Consider the following 19712-nt stretch of genomic DNA (forward strand, 5'->3'; position numbering starts at 1 on the left):
AGTGTGACTAAAGTTCAGTACAAAATTAAGTCGATTCTCTGCTTTTCAACTCGGTCCCTCTAGAAGTGAACCCCAATGCTTAGGTTGCTTTTTAAAAAGAATTATGGCTCAATTAATTTATCAGTATTTTAGTGGTTTGCGTATCTGTGTCCTGAATTCCTTTACTCTTTTACCCCATTTAGACTTGTATTATCCAAGCAGTACGTGGCCTCTTTGTACCACAATGTCATACTTCACAGTTATCTATATAAAAATTAATTTAAGGATAACACAACCATTTTGCAAGCTTATTAATGTCATTTTGTACTTGTTTGACTTCCTCGATGGTTTCAGCACCAATCTTGGTGGAATACCACTTCCTACCATTGCCAATCTGGGTAGCTCACCTTAGGCGCTACCACCTTCATTCACCATTCTGTCGCTAGCCTGCAATCAGTTCTTCAACTTCCTTCTCCATTTGCTTTCACTAATCATGGATGAATCCACTCTGTGGTACCTTTTTGAAGGGCTTTTGGAAATCCAAATGCCTTGTATCTATCCAAATATATTACATCTATGATTGCAACAATAAAAATACGCAATTCCTGAAGTTTTCTGTTTATTTGGAGTCGCCAAATGCTAACAGTACTTTTAGATTTCCAGTGGCTCACGGCAGTCCAATTCATTTTTTCCAATTAAGGGGCAATTTAGCATGGCCAATCCACCTATCTTGCACATATTTGGGTTGTGGGGGCGAAACCCATGCAATCACAGGGAGAATATGCAAACTCCACACGGAAAGTGACCCAGAGCCGGGATCGAACCTGGGACCTCGGCGCCGTGAGGCAGCAATGCTAACCACTGTGCCACCGTGCTGCCCTATCATCACGTTAGAAAGAGAATTTACTAGAAGGAAGGGTTCAAATCTCCACCACAAAGTATTTGAAATTAAATTTGTAAGCTATCTCCCTAGAGAGAGTGATGGAAGTGTTTATCGATTGCTTTCTTGAGATAAATGAAGTGTCTTGGCAACTGCAGATTGATTGTATAGATTAATATGTACCCTTGCAAATTCCACTTGGATAATCTCTTTGTAATATAGGTGCAGTAGTTATTTTTATCGTAGTTCCCATCTGTATAGAGGACAACGTTTTTACACTAAGTGCATAAAAGTTCAGAAATGATTACATTAAAAAATGTATCAAGACACAGGGAGAATGTGCAAACTCCACACCGTCACCCAAAGCTGGAATTGAACCTGGGTTCCTGGTGCTGTGAGGCAGCAGTGCTAACCACTGTGCCACCATGCCTTTTTTGATCTTGCGGAAGATTTGGTCTAATGTTTCTGTGGTCCAGGTTTTGCAGTTGTAATGATGGTATCATTACTCAGCATTTGCCATCATTACTCGGTGAATAGTGATGCAGTTAAACGCAGAAATCGAGAACTCGCTGTCAGTGATTCCCCGCTACTCCAGAGGGTGTGCTGTTGAATTCCTCGAAGATGGAAATCTTGGAAATCACTGACATGATTTTCCACTTTTGTTAATGTTAAGTCTTTTTCAATGAGGTATATTGCGTTTTTAGCACTAAACATTATACATCATAATTACTGTTGAACAACCACTCTGACCCTGGAAACTATTAAATGTCAAATTTCACCCTCTGGCTTCTCCAGATTTTCCTTTTTTGAATATTTTAATATTTCAGCTTCTACCGTAATACCATGTGTATGTCCCAATCGTTCTTTCTCTCTGTAAAATAAAAACATTACGGACATTGGTACTTGTTATTTTCTGGTTTCCTGTCTGAAATTCTACAATGTGATTGACTCCTTGCTGACATCACTAGATCAGAAATTAAGGTAGAAAGAGGTGAAATTACATACCACAGAGCTCACTCGACCATTGTGGGCAGCTTTTTTCAGAGTCAGCATTGGGTGCCATACCTTTACCGTTGACTTGGATTGGATTTGTTTCATTGTCACGTGTACCAAGGTATAGTGAAAAGTATTGTCCAGACAGATCATTTCATGAAAAAAACATAGGGTATACATCAATACACAACGTAAATAAATAGACACATGCATCGGGTGAAGGATACAGGAATACAGTACTACTCAGAGAAGATGTTTGAGGAGATAAGGACAGTCCATATGAGGGTCATTAAGAGTCTGGTAACAGCGGGTAAGAAGCTGTTTTTGAATCTGTTTGTGCATGTTCTCGGACCTTTGTATCTCCTGCCTGATGGAAGCAGTTGGAAGAGTGAATACCCCGAGTGGGAGGGGTCTTTGATTATGCGGCCCGCTTACCCAAGGCAGGGGTTTGGAGGGGGGGGGTGAAGACAGTGTCAATGGATGGGGGACGGATTTGCGTGATGGACTGGACTGTGTTCATGACTCTAGTTTCTCACGGTCTTGAGCAAAGAAGTTGCCAAACCAGGCTGTGATGCAGCCAGATAGGATGCTTTCTGTGGTCATCTGTAAAAATTGGTAAGAGTCAATGTGGACATGCTGAATTTCCTGTTTCCTGAGAAAGTATAGGCGCTGTTGTGCTTTCTTGGTCGTAGGGTTGACATGGGTGGACCAGGACAGTTTGTTGGTGATGTGCACACCTAAGAATTAGAAGCTGACAACCATATCCACCTCGGCACCACTGATGCAGACAGGGGTGTGTATGATACTTTGCCTAAGTCAATAACCAGCTCTTTAGTTTTGCTGACATTGAGGGATAGATTGTTGTTGTTACACCACGACACTAGGTTCTCTATCTCACTCCTGTACTCTGACTGTTAAGTCTAGGCCATTGAGTTACTTTGGGGGAGGGGAATTAATATTTCATGCTTTTACCTTGATTTATATTTAAAGAAAAAATTAATTACACTCAGCTGTTCACTGGAGGCTTTAATTCTTGGAAATGTTCTATTAGAATGAAGCTTATGAAAAGATGGGAGGCATTGGTCCATTTTGAGCTCTGCAATTTGTTATCTCTTTAGCTTATGCTGATAATTTGGAGGTTGCAAGAACCGTAGACTCTTATTACTTAATTCAGCACAGGACTCCGATGAAAAGCCTTGGCAGTTCACAAACAAATTGTTATTGTATGGGAAGTTAAATTTTCTTTTAAACATTTTTTGTTATCTTATTAAAATCGTATCTAATGTGCGTAACTTACATGGAAGACCAAGAAAGTGGCTAAGGATTTTCAAAAAGATAGTAATTAGATTTCTTTCCACTTTTTATGGATAAACTTTGCTGACTTTTTGTTTTTGTATGTCCTTAAATGACAACTTTTGTCAAGTTTGATTTATACACACCCTGCATTAGTTTTCAATTATTGATGATTTGAGTATGAAACTTGAGAAAATCAGGCTGAAAATATCAAGGTAACTTCAGATATGAATGCCATGCTTGAGATCGCAAGCAAATTTTTTGTAATTATACACGTTTTAAAATTAGGAATGTGACAAAAATGATTTTGAACATGCAAACAAGATTTTTGGAATATGCTTCGGCAGTTACATTGTCGCTCACCAGAATCTTTGTGCTTTTTGTTTTTTTTTTAGACCTGCTGAAGATCTGTGTCTAAGCCCAAAGATGACATTGGAAAATGTCTCTCTCAGTAGTACCACGAACAGCACTGTCCAAGCTAGTCCGAGAAATAACTCTGTACAGCTCATCCCAGGGCTCTCCGACCAACTGCCCCCAAAACCTCTTCAGGTATGTCCATTACAAAAGGAGGTGTCTTTTTTTTTTAAAAGTGTGTTTGTCATGTATTGAAGTGGACTAACTATATATGTACTGTGTCTATAAGAGTAGTTCAGAAACTACAAATCCTGCGAATATGTCACCTGATTCCCCAAAGTCTATCCACCATCTACATGGCACAAGTCAGGAGTGCGATGGAATACTCTCCACTTACCTGGATGGTGCAGTTCCAACAACATTCAAACTCAACACCCTCCAGGACAAAGCAACCTGCTTGATTCGTACCCCTTCGAGAAAAAACATTCATTCCCTCTACCACTGACGAAAAGTGGCAGCAGTGTGTATCATCTACAAGATGCACTGCAGGAACTCACCAAGGTTCCTTAGGCAGCAGCTTCCAAACCTGCAGCTGTACCATCTGGAAGAAGGGCAGCAGATACCTGGGAACAGCACCAACTGGAGGTTCCCCTTCCAAGTCACTGATCATCCGACTTGGAAATGTATTGCTGTTCCTGAGTCAAAATGCTGGATGGAACTCTTCCCCCTAGCAGTACTATGTGCGTACCTACGCCTCAGGAACTGCAACAGTTCAAGAAGGCAGCTCATCACCAACTTCGAAAGTACAATTAGGGGTGCTCCAGCCAGCGAAGCCCACATTCCATGAATTAATTTTTTAAAATGTTAAAACATGCACTCTGGTATCGGAGAAAATGCGACGCACAACTTGGCAAACTGACATACTGGTACTAGTACAAAGGTGAAGAGAGAACGTACCTGGAGTGGTTTGCTGCAAAAAATGTAAAGTATCATCGTATTAGCTCCATTTTTAAATGCATGTTAGAAATAATAATCATCGAAGTGTGTAGCTGAGTCACAGCAATTAGCTTGATGCCTGTACATTGTCCTGATAGAAATCAAGGGTAAACATTCCTATTTAAAACACTGAATATAGGAACATCGAAGGAGTAGGCGATTCGGCCCTTCGGGCTGCTCTGCCATTCAACTAGTTCAGTGTTTCTCAAACTTTTTTCCCCAGGACCCACTTTTTTGTCCTCCCGTGGACACTACTGAGAAGCTCTCTCCAGCATATTCAATTGTGAGATCCTGGCCTGTTTGTGCCTCGAGTTGTCTCTTCCTTATTACAAAATAATCCATCTTCAGTTCTTAACACAGTCCGGTTGCTTGCTTGCTTGCTTGCTGGCAGCCACAAAATGGAGGAATCTCTCCTACATGATTTTGTGCCAAAGCATGGACGTACAAGGCACATGGTGTTGTATTTTATATTTTCCCCGCGTCTTGACTGTGATAGAGAAATACAAACATGATTCATTAGGTAAGCAAAACTGAACTTTATTTCCGAATTAGAACTGACTGCTAGCAGTAAATGGCTGAGACTTTTGAAGTCGGAAGGCAGTCAAATACAAACTGCTGAGTCCATCCCAAGTCTGCGATCTCACAGAAGAATAAGATGATTTTTATACATTATAGGATCAAGATAACATGAATACAACTTGGTCAGGAATTTGATCGAAAGTAAAACATAAGTAATAATCGTTACAATGGTGTCACCTTGCTGACCTTTAGGGGACTGGAGTCTCATATCATTATCTTGTCTTTGTTTTAAGAACTGGACAAACTTGTTTACATACAGGAAGAGACAGTTGTTCAGCTTGTTATTTATTGAGACTGCTTCTAGGTTCATGACAAATATTTTGTATCTGTGCCTTAGGTTAAATTCAATTGTACCAAGAAGACTTGACTAGTTTTCCCATCATGCCATTATTTGCTTCACACAATACCACAATGGCGCCAGTGTATGTGCTGGACGTGTGACCTCTTTGTCGCTGCCTCTGGCGGAATGACTGCATCATTCATATTCAGGTGGCCGACCTTATTTTACTTTGAAACTTTATTTCCAATATCTGATCTTTCCAAGTTTATGGCATTTTACTACTGAAAATGAAAACCATTTCAGTTGAACATATGCATCCTTACATTTACGCACAAACTTTGTTTTAAGTATATTCCCATTTCTTTAGAAATTTAAACAAGTATAGAAAAAAGTACTATCTTATGTTTATTTTACAAACTACGACTTTTGACGAGATGAAGTAACTTGCAAACACATACAATATTTCTTATGGTTCAACTGCACTGCACTATCCAGCTCCATTCTCACCAAATGCACTTACTTCCTGGATTCCAGAGATTGGGGGCACAAATGATGACTGTAGGTTTCCTCCTGTGTTAATATGTGTCAGCAGTATTGACTGGCCTAGTTTGATCAGCATTCCTCACCAACAAACCTGGCCTGGCTTCCCTTTCACCGTGCAGTCAGACTGCTGACCACTTCCCGACCAGTACTTCATGTTGTGGGAGTGCAAGTGGAGCTTGACCACGGAGCCACACGTCGCATACAGTCGAATGGTGGTGGGGGATATGCCGACCACGCAGAGGGCGAGCACCAGAGCGAAACCCCAAGCTGGGGTCACCACTATTGGCATTGTGTGCCCATATGGGTACCCTTCAGCCTCTGTCCCTGCCTCCCGGGCATGCATGGTGACCTGTACACAGCCCAGACTCACACCGCCCCGCCCCCTGAAATGCCGCAACAATCGGTGACTGCCTGCGGCTGTCAATTCTAATGGAAAGTCGCGTCTATTGGGATCGTCTTCCCGCGGCCACAACCGAATGCTCTGCGCCCCTCCCGACACCCGTTCATGACCCACCCGCAATCCTGAGTTTGAAAAACCATGAACTAGGTTGTGGCTGATCTTCTACCTTTAACGTCATTTTCCCACACTATCCCCACGTTCCTTGATAACATAAATATCTAGAACTCCTATTGATTCCTATATACTCTATATACTCTATGACTGAGCCTCCACAGTCCCCTGGAATAGAGAATTCCAAACATCTATTAATCGGTGAGTGAAGAAATGCCTCTATATCTCAGTCCTATATGCCTATCTCTTAATCTGAGACTGTGCCCCCTGCATCTATCTTGTTGAGATCTGTAAGAATTTTGTATGCTTCAATGAGGCTGTTCCTCATTCTTCTAAAGTCTAGAGAATGAGCTCAGTCTCCTCAATCTCTCCTAATCGGACAATTCTGCCATCCCAGGATCAGTCTCGTAAACCTTTGTTGCACTACCCCAATGGCAAGTATTTCCTTCCTGAAGTAAAGAAATGAAAATGGTATGCAATACTCCAGGTATGGTCTCACCAAGGCTGTATACAGTTATTATAATAATCTTTATTATTGTCACAAGTAGGCTTACATTAATACTGCAATGAAGTTACTGTGAAAATCCCCTAGTCGCCACACTCCGGCACCTGTTTGGGTACACTAAGGGAGAATTCAGAATGTCCAATTCACCTAACAAGCACGTCTTTGGGACTTGTGGGAGGAAACTGGAGCATCCGGAGGAATCCCACGCAGACACTGGGAGAACGTGCACACTGCACACAAGACAGTGAGCAAAGCTGGGAATCGAACTGGGGTCCCTGGCGCTGTACCAGCAACTGTCCTACTGTGCCGCCCATTGCACTAAGAATTGTTTATTCCTGTACAAAAGTCCTCTTGCCGTAAAGGCCAACATACTATTTGCATTCCTAATTGTTTGCTAATTGCATGTTAGCTTTCAGTTAGAAGTTAACTGTTGAGGAATGCAGTAATATTTTTGTTCATGTATAACAGTGTATAAGTCATAATTACTGATGATCAATCTGTCTAGTCCTGAAAATAAATTTCCTCCACTGCATAATTCCAACATTTTAAAAATCTGTTTTGTGAGTTTAATATTTCAACTTCTATATTAATTCTCTATGTCCCAGTCATTATTTTATTCTCTATAAAATAATTAGAAAATAAAAGGTAATCGGTGCTTATTATTTTCTGCTTTGCTGTTGTTGAGAATTCTTCAATCTGGCTGCTCAGGCTGCTTGGTGACTTCACTATTGCTGGATCCTAGAGATCCACACTAGAAGGCACCAGCATCTGATGATGTAATGGAGAAATTGATGCCCCAGAGCCTGCTAAATCTTTGTGAGCAGCTTTTTTGAAAGTCAGCAACAAGGGCCGTTCACTGCTGCCCACAAGTCTAGGACTTGCATCTAAAGTGGCTTGGCGCTTCATGTGCAATGAAATATGTAGGAAAAAGTGAACAGCCATTATATGCACAAGCAGCACTGAGCTGGATCTTTTTGGTGGCATTTGTTAAATGAGAAATGTTGGCCAAGGTTTTGAAAAATATCTTTGATTGTTGACTACGCCATGTTATCATCTGAATTGGCAGATGATGCCTCATCTTAATATATTATCTGAAGGATGACACTTCTGACAATGCAGCACTTCCTTGTTTACTGCATGGCTATGGTGGAGTGGTGGCATTGCCACTGGACTAGTAACCCAGGGGAATGCTTTGGGGACCTGCGTTTGAAGCCCACCATGGGAGATGGTGAAATTTAAGTTCAGGACAAATCTGCAATTAAAAGTCTAATGATCATGAAACCGTTGTCAATTGTTATAAAAACCCATCTGGTTCCCTAATGTCCGTCGGGGAAAGACATTTGCCATCCTTATTGGTCTGGCCTACATGTGACTCCAGATCCACAGCAATATAGTTAATTCATAAATGCCTTCTGAAATGCCACTCAGTTCAAAGGAAATTACGGATGGGCAATAAATGCTGACCCAGCCAGTGGTGCCCACATCTTATAATTGGACGTAAACCTGCAGTTTTGTGGCATGCAAGGTTTCACAGGAAGTTACTCTGATTAATTAGAAGTAGAATAGCACTAAATTAAGATTTGGTTTTTAGTTGGAATAAATCTTTTTTTCTTCCCTCTCCCCTGGTCAGGTTACTGGTGCTAACTCATCACTGCCTTTGGAGCTTCAGTCTGTGGACCCCCTCTGTGTGCCTCAAAGTTCTCCAACACGTGAACGTTCCCCTGATGTGATCTCCTCGGCCTCCACGGCATTGTCGCAGGATATTCCTGAAATTGCCTCAGAGACCCTTCAGCGTGCATTTTCAGGTGCTGTGTTATCCACAGAGATCCTGGAACCTACCCAGCATTTGGATAGCATGGCCTCTGCTGCCTCAGCATTGCATCTGTTATCTCCAAGAAGTAGACCTAACTCAGAACATAGCCATCACTCTCTAGATATGCCTCAGGTGGAGGTGGAGCGGTTGAGTACTCCATCGCTCTTAGAAACTGTCTTATCTCAGGATAATGCAGCAGTGGACAATGTCGCCAGCCAACCTTGGCCAGCAGCCCCTGACATTACCCGAGAAACTCGGAACAGCATCAATGAGAGGTATGTCCAAACATTTGTATTAAAGATACAACGGGTCAATTAATTTGTTAGCTATTTTTAAAGAAAGTAAATCTGGTCTATTGTGCTTAATTCTTGAATTTTTTCCTCCTTTTCCTCTGCTATCTTGCTGATTCTTTTGTTCGCGCTGTGTAACATTCCTTTGATGGGACTGGAAAAGCAATCTGCGCTCTGGTGTCCCCAGCCCAACTCCGTAAAAGCTACTAGACCATGTGTAACAATTATTTAAATTGTTGGATTGGGGCAGGTGTTGACTTCTGCTTTCTCCTTAGTTTGTATTTCTTGCAACCTTGCTTGGATTAGGAGAGAGTCACCCAAGATATAAGGCGCGAGTAATCATCTTCATTCTCGTGCCCCTACCCTCAGCACTATCGAGGAAAAATGATTGGTTATCTTTATCACTATATTAAAATTCTGAACATGAAGCTATAACTTGTGCTTAATTGGGGTTGTGGCTGCATAAAGTGTTATCTCTCCGAGGAGACTTTACATTTGTTTTTTGGTGTGTGTTTTCTTCAGGTTAAATGAATGCTGAACACTCTTAAACTGTTATGCAACAGCATGTTGGTGCATCTTATTGATTGTGCTGGTTTAGGACTGAAGTAACTGGTCATTTCAGCAATGGTATACCAAGGAACCTGCAACTTGAGCTGTTTGTGATTTAAAAAAAAATAAACTCTGTACTCTAAGTTTGATATGGTTATGGAACATGCTGGAAATACACAGACAGAGCAGTACCGAAAAGGACAGATTTGGGTGAAAAATGATCTCGACCCCAAATGTTAATTGCCTCCTTTTGCATACATACTGGTTGAGCAGCTGCGATTTTTCTCTTTTTTTTGCTCTAATCTCCATCTTGCAAGATGCTACAGAATTTGAACAAAATTTATTGTTCATTTGGACTCGAAATGAAAACTGTTTCTCTCTCTCCACTGATGCTGCCAGACCTGAATTTATCTAGCATTTTCTGATTTCATTTCCAGTATCCTCAGTATTTTGCTTTTATTATTGTTCGTGTTTGGCCTTTTAAGATAGTGCACAAAATTATATGTCATAATGTATCTTTCAGCAAGTTATCCTATGGTAAAGAATATTGTTTCTTTGCTTCATATTTTGATTTGTTTTATTGCTTCCTGTATAACTTAATTCTTTCCCCAGCATTCTCTCACTTCCCATTATTTGAGCAAAAATTGAACACATACAGGCGTCGGAATGTGGCGACTAGGGACTTTTCACAGTAACTTCATTGAAGCCTACTTGTGACAATAATTGATGTTCACATAATCAGAATGAGTTTGAATTGATAGCAAATTTTCAAGCTATTTGTTAGTGGGAGGTTAAATTTAATCTTTTTAAAAAAAATAACAAAGTTGGTTTCAAATTAGTTTGCTGATTGGAGTAGATAATTGATGAAGTAATATTGCAAGGATTGATTTCTAACCGAAAATGTGCATATTAATGTAGCTCCACTAAAATTTTGATTTGTCAATTTTAAATAATACCATGTCCTTCAAAAAAAAACTGGCCATTTTGTGCTTTAAGGAATTCTTCACGATGCTTTATCAGTTGTCATAACTGAACTTCCACCATTTCTGAAGGTGCACCTTTTTTTCCAACTTGGACCTTTGTGGCAGGGTGTAGCCAAAGGATTACCAAATAACTAATTTGTAGAAATTTCTTTATTGAATTTAATGACGTCTCCTGCAATACTACCAAACTTGCAGATTAAGCAACTAATAATTATTTAGAAGTCATTAGTATCTGAATCATAAGATGTTAGTTCTCAGGTCCAGCAAATGATTAGGAAGGTAAATGGAATGTTGGTGTTTATTGTAAGGAGAATAGAACATAAGGGGGAATCTGTTGCTACAGCTGTGCAGAGCCTTGATAGGCCACATCTGGAGCAGTCCACAGTTTATACTTCTTACCTAAAAAAAGAATATAACTGCATGAGAAGGTTCACTCAACATTATTCCTGAGATAAACGCATTAACTTATGAGAAAAGGTTGACATTAGGCCGTTACCCATTGGAGCTTAGAAGAATGTGTGGTAATTTTATTGAAACATAAGATCCAGAGGAGACTTGACAAGGTGGATTCACTGAGGATATTTTCCCTTATGGGGAGTCTAGAATTAAGGGACACAGTTTAAAAAAAATTAAGAGTCTCCCACTTAAAACTGAGATACGGTGAATTTATTTTAAGGTTTGTTACTGTATGGAATTTTCTTCCGAAAGGTACAGTGGAGGCTGGATCATAGAATCACTACAGTGCAAAAGGATGCCATTCCGCCCATTGAGCCTACACAAACTCTCTGAAAGAGCACCCTCCCTAGGCCCACACCCCCAACCTATCCCCATAACCCAATAACTCCACCTAACCTTTTGGGGCAATTTAACATGGCCAATCCACCTAACCTGTACATCTTTGGACTGTGGGAGGAAACGGAGCACGGGCTGTAAACTTACGCAGACCCTGGGAGAAAGTCCACAGTCATTGAATGTGTTCAAGGCTGAGTGAGATAGATTCTTGATCGACAAAGGAGTCAAGTGTTATGAGGGACAGGTAGGAGAATGGATTTGATGGCATAATTAGATCAGCAATGATCGTAACAAATGGCGGAACAGGCTCGAGGGCCCAATGGCCTTCTCTGGCTTTTAATTTCTGCCCTACTTGAAGGGGAACCATTACCAGACTCCATTTTTACGACAGCACATCAGTTTAAACCTGCCATCCGTAACTCTTCCACCTTCACCACCTTTAACAGCAAATGCTGTGATTTCCTTCACCTTTAAGGTAAAGACCATTTATTCTGAAGCTGCTGAGCCAAACCAGCTCCCAGTTTCGTTCCACTCTAGTCTTTAATGTGCACGCATCCTTCAGTGAATCCTCGAAAAACCCATCTTGAACTCAGTTCCTGATGACTACGTCTCCAAGGTGCTTAAAATATGTTGCCTGCAACTCGAGCTTCCAAATTCAAAACCTTTCCATCACAGACTGCCTGCTTTCATCTCTGTTCCATCACCTACTTCTGCCGCAACTCAGACTATTTGCCACTGATGCCATTGTCATCTCCAGATTTGATTACTTAAATGCCGTCTTGACTGATCTCTACCCCTTTGTCAATTTCAGCTTATTGTAAACTCTGTTGTCAAGGCCCTCTTGTCGACCAAGTCCTGCTCATCCATCCCTGCTGCACTTGCTGATCTGCATTGTGCTCTAGACTCTCAACACCTCACATTTGAAATCTTATCCTTGAGTTTTAAACCCTCCATATATCCTAGCTCTGTAACTTCTTCCTGATAATTGTATGTTAATTTTGATTAATTGTAGGCAGTTAATGGACAGTAACTTGTGGCCCTATAAATAAACTGATTTAAATATATTGTTGGATTAAGAGGTGCTGGCTTGTAATCCATAACAGTGTGCTTATAAAGGTTTGTAAACATAAGTTCCAGGTGTATCCTTCACCAGTTGACTTTCTGGACTATAATACTTTCAACTGAACAACTCTCTCCCTTCCCTTGTATTATCTGTTCCTCTGTCAATGAACCCCCCCCCCCCCGGCCAATCTCCTCTCCCTCCCATTGAGGATCATTGATCCTTCTAGGTACTACTCTAAATTTCCCAAAGCTGCACCTCCCTCTTCTACTTTAAGACACTCCCTAAAGCACTCTCTGATAAAGTTTTTGGTTACCCTTTTTACTCTTGTCCTTTAGCTTGGTATCTCTTTTCTTTTCCAAAGTGCAGTTGGATTTTTTTTAACATTAAAGGCATTTATATGCACAATAATCCAGCTGAATTATATGCACATTATGAAGATAAAGACCATGGTGTGTTCATTATAATTGACAATGATTGGATGGCATATGGAAGTCTTTAGACTCAGTAAAGACTGTGGGTGGGATTGTGGCTAGCACTGTTGCTTCACAGCGCCAGGGGCCCAGGTTTGATTCCCGGCTTGGGACAATGTCGTGGTTTCTTCCAGGTGCTCCAGTTTCCTCCCACAGTCCAAAGATGTGCAGGTTAGGTGGAATTGGTTCATACTAGATTGCCCCGTAATGTGCCAACGGTTAGGTGGGGGTGCGGGGTTACGGGGCTGGGCTGGAGGTGTGGGCTGGGCTGGAGGTGCCTCCTGCACTGTAGAGTTTATGATTCTTAGTTTCTAAGATTAAATGTTGACGCTTGCGCAGAATTCATAGGAGCGCGATTCTCCGCACGGCCGACGCTGGAGTGAACCCGGGGGGGAGGGGGGGGGCGTTGCGTGAATCTCGGGCGCCGGGCCTTGGCGCTTGCGCCAAAGCGGCGTGCCGAGAACGACGCGGCCGGCAGTGCCTAAGTGACGTCAGCCGCGCATGCGCAGGTTGGCCGGCTCCAACCCGCGCATAGCGCGGTTGCCGTCTTCCCCTCCGCTGCCCCCGCAAGGCGTGGCGGCTTGATCTTGCGGGATTGTGAGGGGAAAGATTGCGTCACTGATCGCGGGCCAGTCACCTCACGAGCACGCCCGTGGTGCTCGATCTCTTTCCGCTCTCCACAGGCCCCACACTTGCCTGTCGCGCGATGTTCACGTCGGCAGCGACCAGGTGTGGGTTGCCGCCGGCGTGAACCGGTCGGGGTCGTCAGGCCGCTCGGACCCATCCGGGCCGGAGAATCGCCGGTGGCGATTCGCAAAACGCGACACGCCATTTTGAGGGGGGGGAAGGGGTTAGGTTGGAGAATCGCGGGGGGGTGCCATTTTGGCGTGGTGTGATTCGCTTGGCCCTCCCGTGGTTCTCTCCCACGGCGTGGGGAGCGGAGAATCACGCCCATGGTCTTTAATCTTTTAAAATAAATTTGGAGTACCCAATTAATTTTTTTACAACTAAGGGGCAATTTAGCATAGCCAATCCACCAACTTGGCACATCTTTGGGTTGTGGGAGCGAAACCCACGTAAACATGGGGTGAATGTGCAAACTCCACATGTGCAGTGACCCGGAGCCGGGATCGAGCCTGGGGCCTCAGCACCGTGATGCAGCAATACTAACCACTGCGCCACCGTGCTTCCACCTTCATGGACTTTCATGACAGCAAAACTGGCGTTGAACCTGGATCGATTCAGCGACTGGAGGGGCTAGCGCCACGTCGAACACAATCGATTCAGATGAAAAACGGTGCATGATTTGTTAGGTCCTTGATTGATACCAAAGACGCTGACAAGCTGCAGCCACATATATACGTTACAATCCCCCCACACACTCATCCCAGCCAACAAGGTGGAACTGGTTGTGCTGGAACTTGCCCATACAGTTGATGGGTCAGCTGGGGTCAGAAGGCACCTAGGAGGGTGGCCTGGGGGGACATCAGTATGACCTGTGGCCCTAAGTTTGCAGTGAGCTACCAGCGGCAGCAATGACCTCACAGCTCACTTCCTGGCCAACCCCCGCTACTCCCTCTGGTCCCTGGCAGAAGCTCCCGCCTGGGCAGCGGCACAACTGTCAGCAAACTATGGCAATATTGGACACTTTCCGTACGCCCTCTCTCCTCATCAGCCACGATGCCAGGTTTACGATTTTTAAAAGCACAAATGAATCGTGCCATCGGGAGCTCGGCCCATTCAAGGTGGAGCATCAAGGGGACCCCAGAGAATATCGGGTCAGGCCTGCTAGTTATATGCAAACAGTGTCTACTGTATGTGCGTTCTGGACCGCATTGGCGTCGCTGTCAAGGTTGCGGAGAATAGCGATTTGGCAGCACAATAGGGCACCCGCTGTAAATTTAGCATCGGAACCTATGCATCAGCCAACTGAGAATCTCACCCCTTGTTCCTGCCATCGTGAATTCAATAGTTTGTCTTTTTGTCTGTTTCAACCTGTTACGTTTCGCAAGTAGGAAATGAAGTAGCATCTTGTCTCTTCATTCATGACTGCAGGAGAAATGTGGCCCAGTATTGATTCCAATTCACAAAATCTGTACAATAGAATGAAACCGGTCTTTCACATCAAAACTATGCACTTTCCTTTTCAGCCACGTAAGTAAACTTATTAGATCCTGTGGTTGAAGGATACATTCTGATTTTTAAGCAAATAAAACAAGCACATTCAAACTTTCTAACGTGCTGTTTTGATTTTTGTCAGGGTTAAAGTCCTTAATTTCTTCGAATAAATCTGAACTAATGCCTCAATATGACGGTCTGCTTTTGATTGCTGAAATATCTGCCCTTCCAGAGGTTTCAGTTTGCTATTGCTTTGTTTTTAAGCTCAAGAGAGGATATGCAGGAGAAGCATAAGAACTCCACCTTTCACAGGCATCCATACCAATTACACCAGCATGATAGCCAGGATGCCAGTGCTGAACAGAGGTAATGCAGAGCTATGTTACGAATCAGTGCAAATATTATATGGCCTACTAGTGAGTAAAATCCATACTTTGTAATCCATAAAGAACTGGTTTAAGTATCGGTCCTGCTAGTAGTTTTTATTTTAAATTATTTTTATTGAAGCATTTTTCAACCAGAATTTTTACATAACAGAAAAAATAAACGAAAAGTATTTAACAAAACTAGATGGCTGTTATCATTATACAAAAAGAAAATATACATTAAATAGACAATTCCCTCCATCTGAACCCCCCCTCAGTTGCTGCGTTCTAATCAAGTTTGTCAATATTAATATGTGGAGGGGCAGCACGGTGGCACAGTGGTTAGCATTGCTGCCTACGGCGCTGAGGACCCGGGTTCGAATCCCGGCCCTGGGTCACTGTCCGTGTTTAGTTTGCACATTCTCCCCGTGTCTGCGTGGGTTTCACCCCCACAACCCAAAGATGTGCAGGATAGGTAGATTGGCCACGCTAAATTTGCCCCTTATTGGAAAAAATAATTGGGTACTCTAATTTAAAAAAAAAAAAAAAAAAATATTAATATGTGGCATTGAGGGAGTGGAGGGGACGGATGGACAGAGAAGCACAGGCTATTGCTTGATCAGGAAAGTTTTTTTTTTTTTTTTTAAATTTAGAGTACCCAATTTTTTTTTTTTTCCAATTAAGGGGCAATTTAGCGCGGCCAATCCACCTACCCTGCACATCTTTGGGTTGTGGGGGTGAAAACCCACGCAGACATGGGGAGAATGTGCAAACTCCACACGGACAGTGACCCAGAGCCGGGATTGAACCTGGGACCCTCGGCGCCGTGAGGCAGCAGGGCTGACCCACTGCGCCACTGTGCTGCCCTTGATCAGGAAAGTTAATTGATGAGTGCTGGAGTGGAAGTGACTTGCATTTAATGTTTGTTCTGAAGACCTGACTGAGGAAAGTAGCTCATAGAAATTTCATTAATTCAGGGGTACCTAATTGAAATGATGGGCTCCAGCTATATTGTAATAGCCTGTAATTAGCAAAAATGGAATAGCTATTAAAATGGAGTGACTATGCTTCTGGTTAAAAAGATTATGATGGTGCGGGAAGGAGGTATTAATAAAACATGATGCATGCCCTTGAAATTTAGATTAATTTTCTTTATTTTATTTTTTAAAATTTATTTTATTACAAACGTGTATCAAAACTCGTTACAGCAAACAGATGTTTCCCTCTTTTTCATCCTCCCCTCCCCCGTGACGAACAGTCCCTCAAACGCGGTCACAAACATCCCCCACCTTCCTCAAACACCGCTGAAGAGCCCCTTAACTCATACTTTATCTTCTCTGATCGCAGGAATTCGTTCAGGTCGCCCAACCAAGCCGCTACCCCCCCCGGTGGTTATGCCGACCGCCAGTCCAGCAGAATTCGCCACTGTGCAATCAGAGAGGCGAAGGCCACGACATCGGCCTTCCTCCTCTCCATGAACTCCGGCTTCTCTGAAACCCCAAATTTGCCACAAAGGGTCCGGGTCCTCCACCTCCCCACTATCCTGCTAAGACTGCGAACACTCCTGTCCAGAATCTTCCCAATTTTTCGCAACCCCAAAACATGTCCACGTGATTTGCTAGCCCCTGCCCACACCCCTCACACTCACCTGCTACATCCTGAAAGAATCCACTCCTCCTCGCCCGAGTCATAGCACCCTGTGCACCACCTTAAACTGTATCGGGCTCATCCTTGCACAGAGGAAGTCCAGTTTACCCTTCGCAGTGCCTCACTCCATACTCCCCAATTGATCTCCATTCCCAACTCCGCTTACCATTTCTCTCTGATCTTCACCACCCGCTCGCCTCCCTGCTCCCCCCAGCCACTTGTATATATGCCCAATTCTTCCCTCCCCATCCACATCCGGAAGCAGCAGTCCGTTCCAGCAGGGTGTATACCGGCAAACCTCGGGAACCCCCTCCTCCAGACCTTTCGCGCAAAGTCCCGAACCTGCAGATACCTGAACTCTCTCCCCCTCGGCAGCTCTATCGTCTCCCTTGGCTCCTCCAGACTGGCGAACCCTTCCTCCAAATACAGATCTCTCACCTTGACCAGCCCCACTTCCCTCCACCTACTGTATACACCTGGCTCAAACTCATGATTCTCGCACAGCAGAGTTAGCACCGACATCCCTTCCACCCTAAAATGCCTCCTCAACTGATTCCATATCTTGATTCATTTTCTTTATTAACAGTGATCATGATGATGAAGTAGCAAGCCTTGCTTCCACGTCATGTAGCTTTGGTTCAAAATCTGCTTCTCATAGACTTCCGGTTAAAGACTGGAAATCAAAAACATCTCCTCGATCCTCTCCCAAATTGAAAAGAAGAAACAAAAAGGAAGATGGGTAAGAATTTTTCTATTTACCTTATTATGTCTATATGCAGCAAGACCTGGACAACATTCATGCTTGGGCTGATAAGTGGCAAGTAACATTCATGTCAACAAGTGTCAGGCAATCACCACCTCCAACTAAACTGGGCCAGCCATATAAATACTGTGGCTACAAGAACAGGCAAGAGGCTGTGAATTCTGAGGTGAGTAATTCGCCTCCTGATCCCCCTAAACCTGTCCACTAAAAGGCTTTAGTCAGTCAGGAGTGTAGTGGAATACTTTCCACTTGCCTAGATGGGTATAGCTCCAATGACACCCAAAGCTTGACACCATTCAGGACAAAGCAGCCTGCTTGATTGCCACCCAATCCCCTACAATAAACATGCACTCCCTCAACCAATGATGCACAGTGGCAGCAGTGTGTACCATATACAAGGTGCACTGTGCAACTTCTGCAATAGCACCTGCCAAACCTGTGGCTTCTACCACGATGGACAAGGGCCGAAGATACATGAGAAAAAGTTCCTGCAAGTTACCCTCCAAGCTGCACACCTTCCAGACTTGGAATTATATTGCTGTTCGCTGTGTCAGAATGCTGCAACTCCCTCCCAACAGCACTGTGGGCGTATGTCTACCACATGGACTGCAGTGGATCACCACCACCACCTCGAGGGCAATTGGGTGGGCAACGAATGCAGGTCTAGCCAACAATGCCAATATTTAAAAATGTCACTACAGGCAACATATGTATCTTGTTGGTGCAATTGCTACTTTATTATTTAAAAAAAGGGTAACTTTGTTCTTTGTGTACATAGTGCATGTTGTTGACTACCAAATTTCAAAACAAAATGTACAGTCAGAAAATTAGTTATGTACTAAAGGTACGGTAAAATCATCATAGTCTAAGTTGACCATAGGCTGCTTTACCCTGAGGGGGAGAGCTGACTGATGGTGATTTAACCTGAGGATCACCACACTTCAGGCGAGGGGCAAGGTTGAGAAGGCGGGCCTTCATGAATAATTTTTCAGTTAATTCATTATTCAGTTATGTATTATAACTGCCCTGATTATTTTATAAGTTGGGTTCTGAAAACATATTATCAAAGAAAGTTTAGGGTTGGTTCAAGCATTTGAAACTGCTTCCTGGAAAATCAATTGCAATTTAAGTACTGATCGGAGAAGGATTATATGAAGCATAAACACTGAGGTAGTTGAATGGCTTGTTTGATGGCTGAAATTCTATACAGCTCTGTGATGTTTCTCACAGCTGTTATGCAGTATGTAAGTAATGTGACTTTAAATGTTATTGAGCCTGAGGATGCCTGATTAAATATCTCTACAAGTTCAAATGTGAACTGAAAGTTCAGGTCCTAAGTATTCCTCTAATTATAATACCTTTTAAAATGTTAACAAGACTATGAAGTGTTAGATGGAATGTACTTTTTGACAAGTTTCCAAAATGGTTTTAACATATTGGCAAATTTTCTCTTTATATTAAGTCGAGGGTTGACGATTTGGATTTATAAAACTGATATTCTAAGCATATACCAAAGCTCCTGGTTGCCATAACTTTTATTTTTTTTTTCTATTATGGACGTGTCCTTTTGTTCCAGCAATGAACCAATGGATTTCAACAACTGCTCCATAATCTGCTCGGCCAAAATGTAGAATGCGTTCACTTTTTTAAAAAGTCTCATCCAATGACTTCCTCTAATCCTGAAAACTTTAAGTAACAATGTACAGTTTATCAAGGAACATTAAATAGACTTCCAAATAGCCATGAGGGATTCTGGCCATTGTGAGATGGATACATGTTAACAGTGTATAAGAAAAATAGGCACGACAACAATATATCTATAATTTCAACTGCAAAATTAAGGCTAATTTTTATCACTTCAAACATTATCAACATATCTATCAATGACAGGAATCTCTTGTGGTTTATTTGCACACCTACTATACCAACTTGACTTACAGTTTAGC

The 19712-nt window shown here is 42.7% G+C and overlaps 1 protein-coding gene across 1 annotated transcript in view; it reads left to right on the forward strand.

The window, feature by feature from the left end:
- The window catches only part of edc4 (enhancer of mRNA decapping 4), a 145215-nt gene that overhangs the window by 66158 nt on the left and 59345 nt on the right, over positions 1-19712 (forward strand). The window contains 4 exon segments of the mRNA XM_038805995.1: positions 3541-3694; positions 8544-9001; positions 15256-15357; positions 17590-17742. Coding sequence (XP_038661923.1) covers positions 3541-3694; positions 8544-9001; positions 15256-15357; positions 17590-17742 — 867 coding nt within the window.

Source organism: Scyliorhinus canicula, chromosome 9 (genome assembly GCF_902713615.1).
Source record: "Scyliorhinus canicula chromosome 9, sScyCan1.1, whole genome shotgun sequence".
Taxonomy (NCBI): domain Eukaryota; kingdom Metazoa; phylum Chordata; class Chondrichthyes; order Carcharhiniformes; family Scyliorhinidae; genus Scyliorhinus; species Scyliorhinus canicula.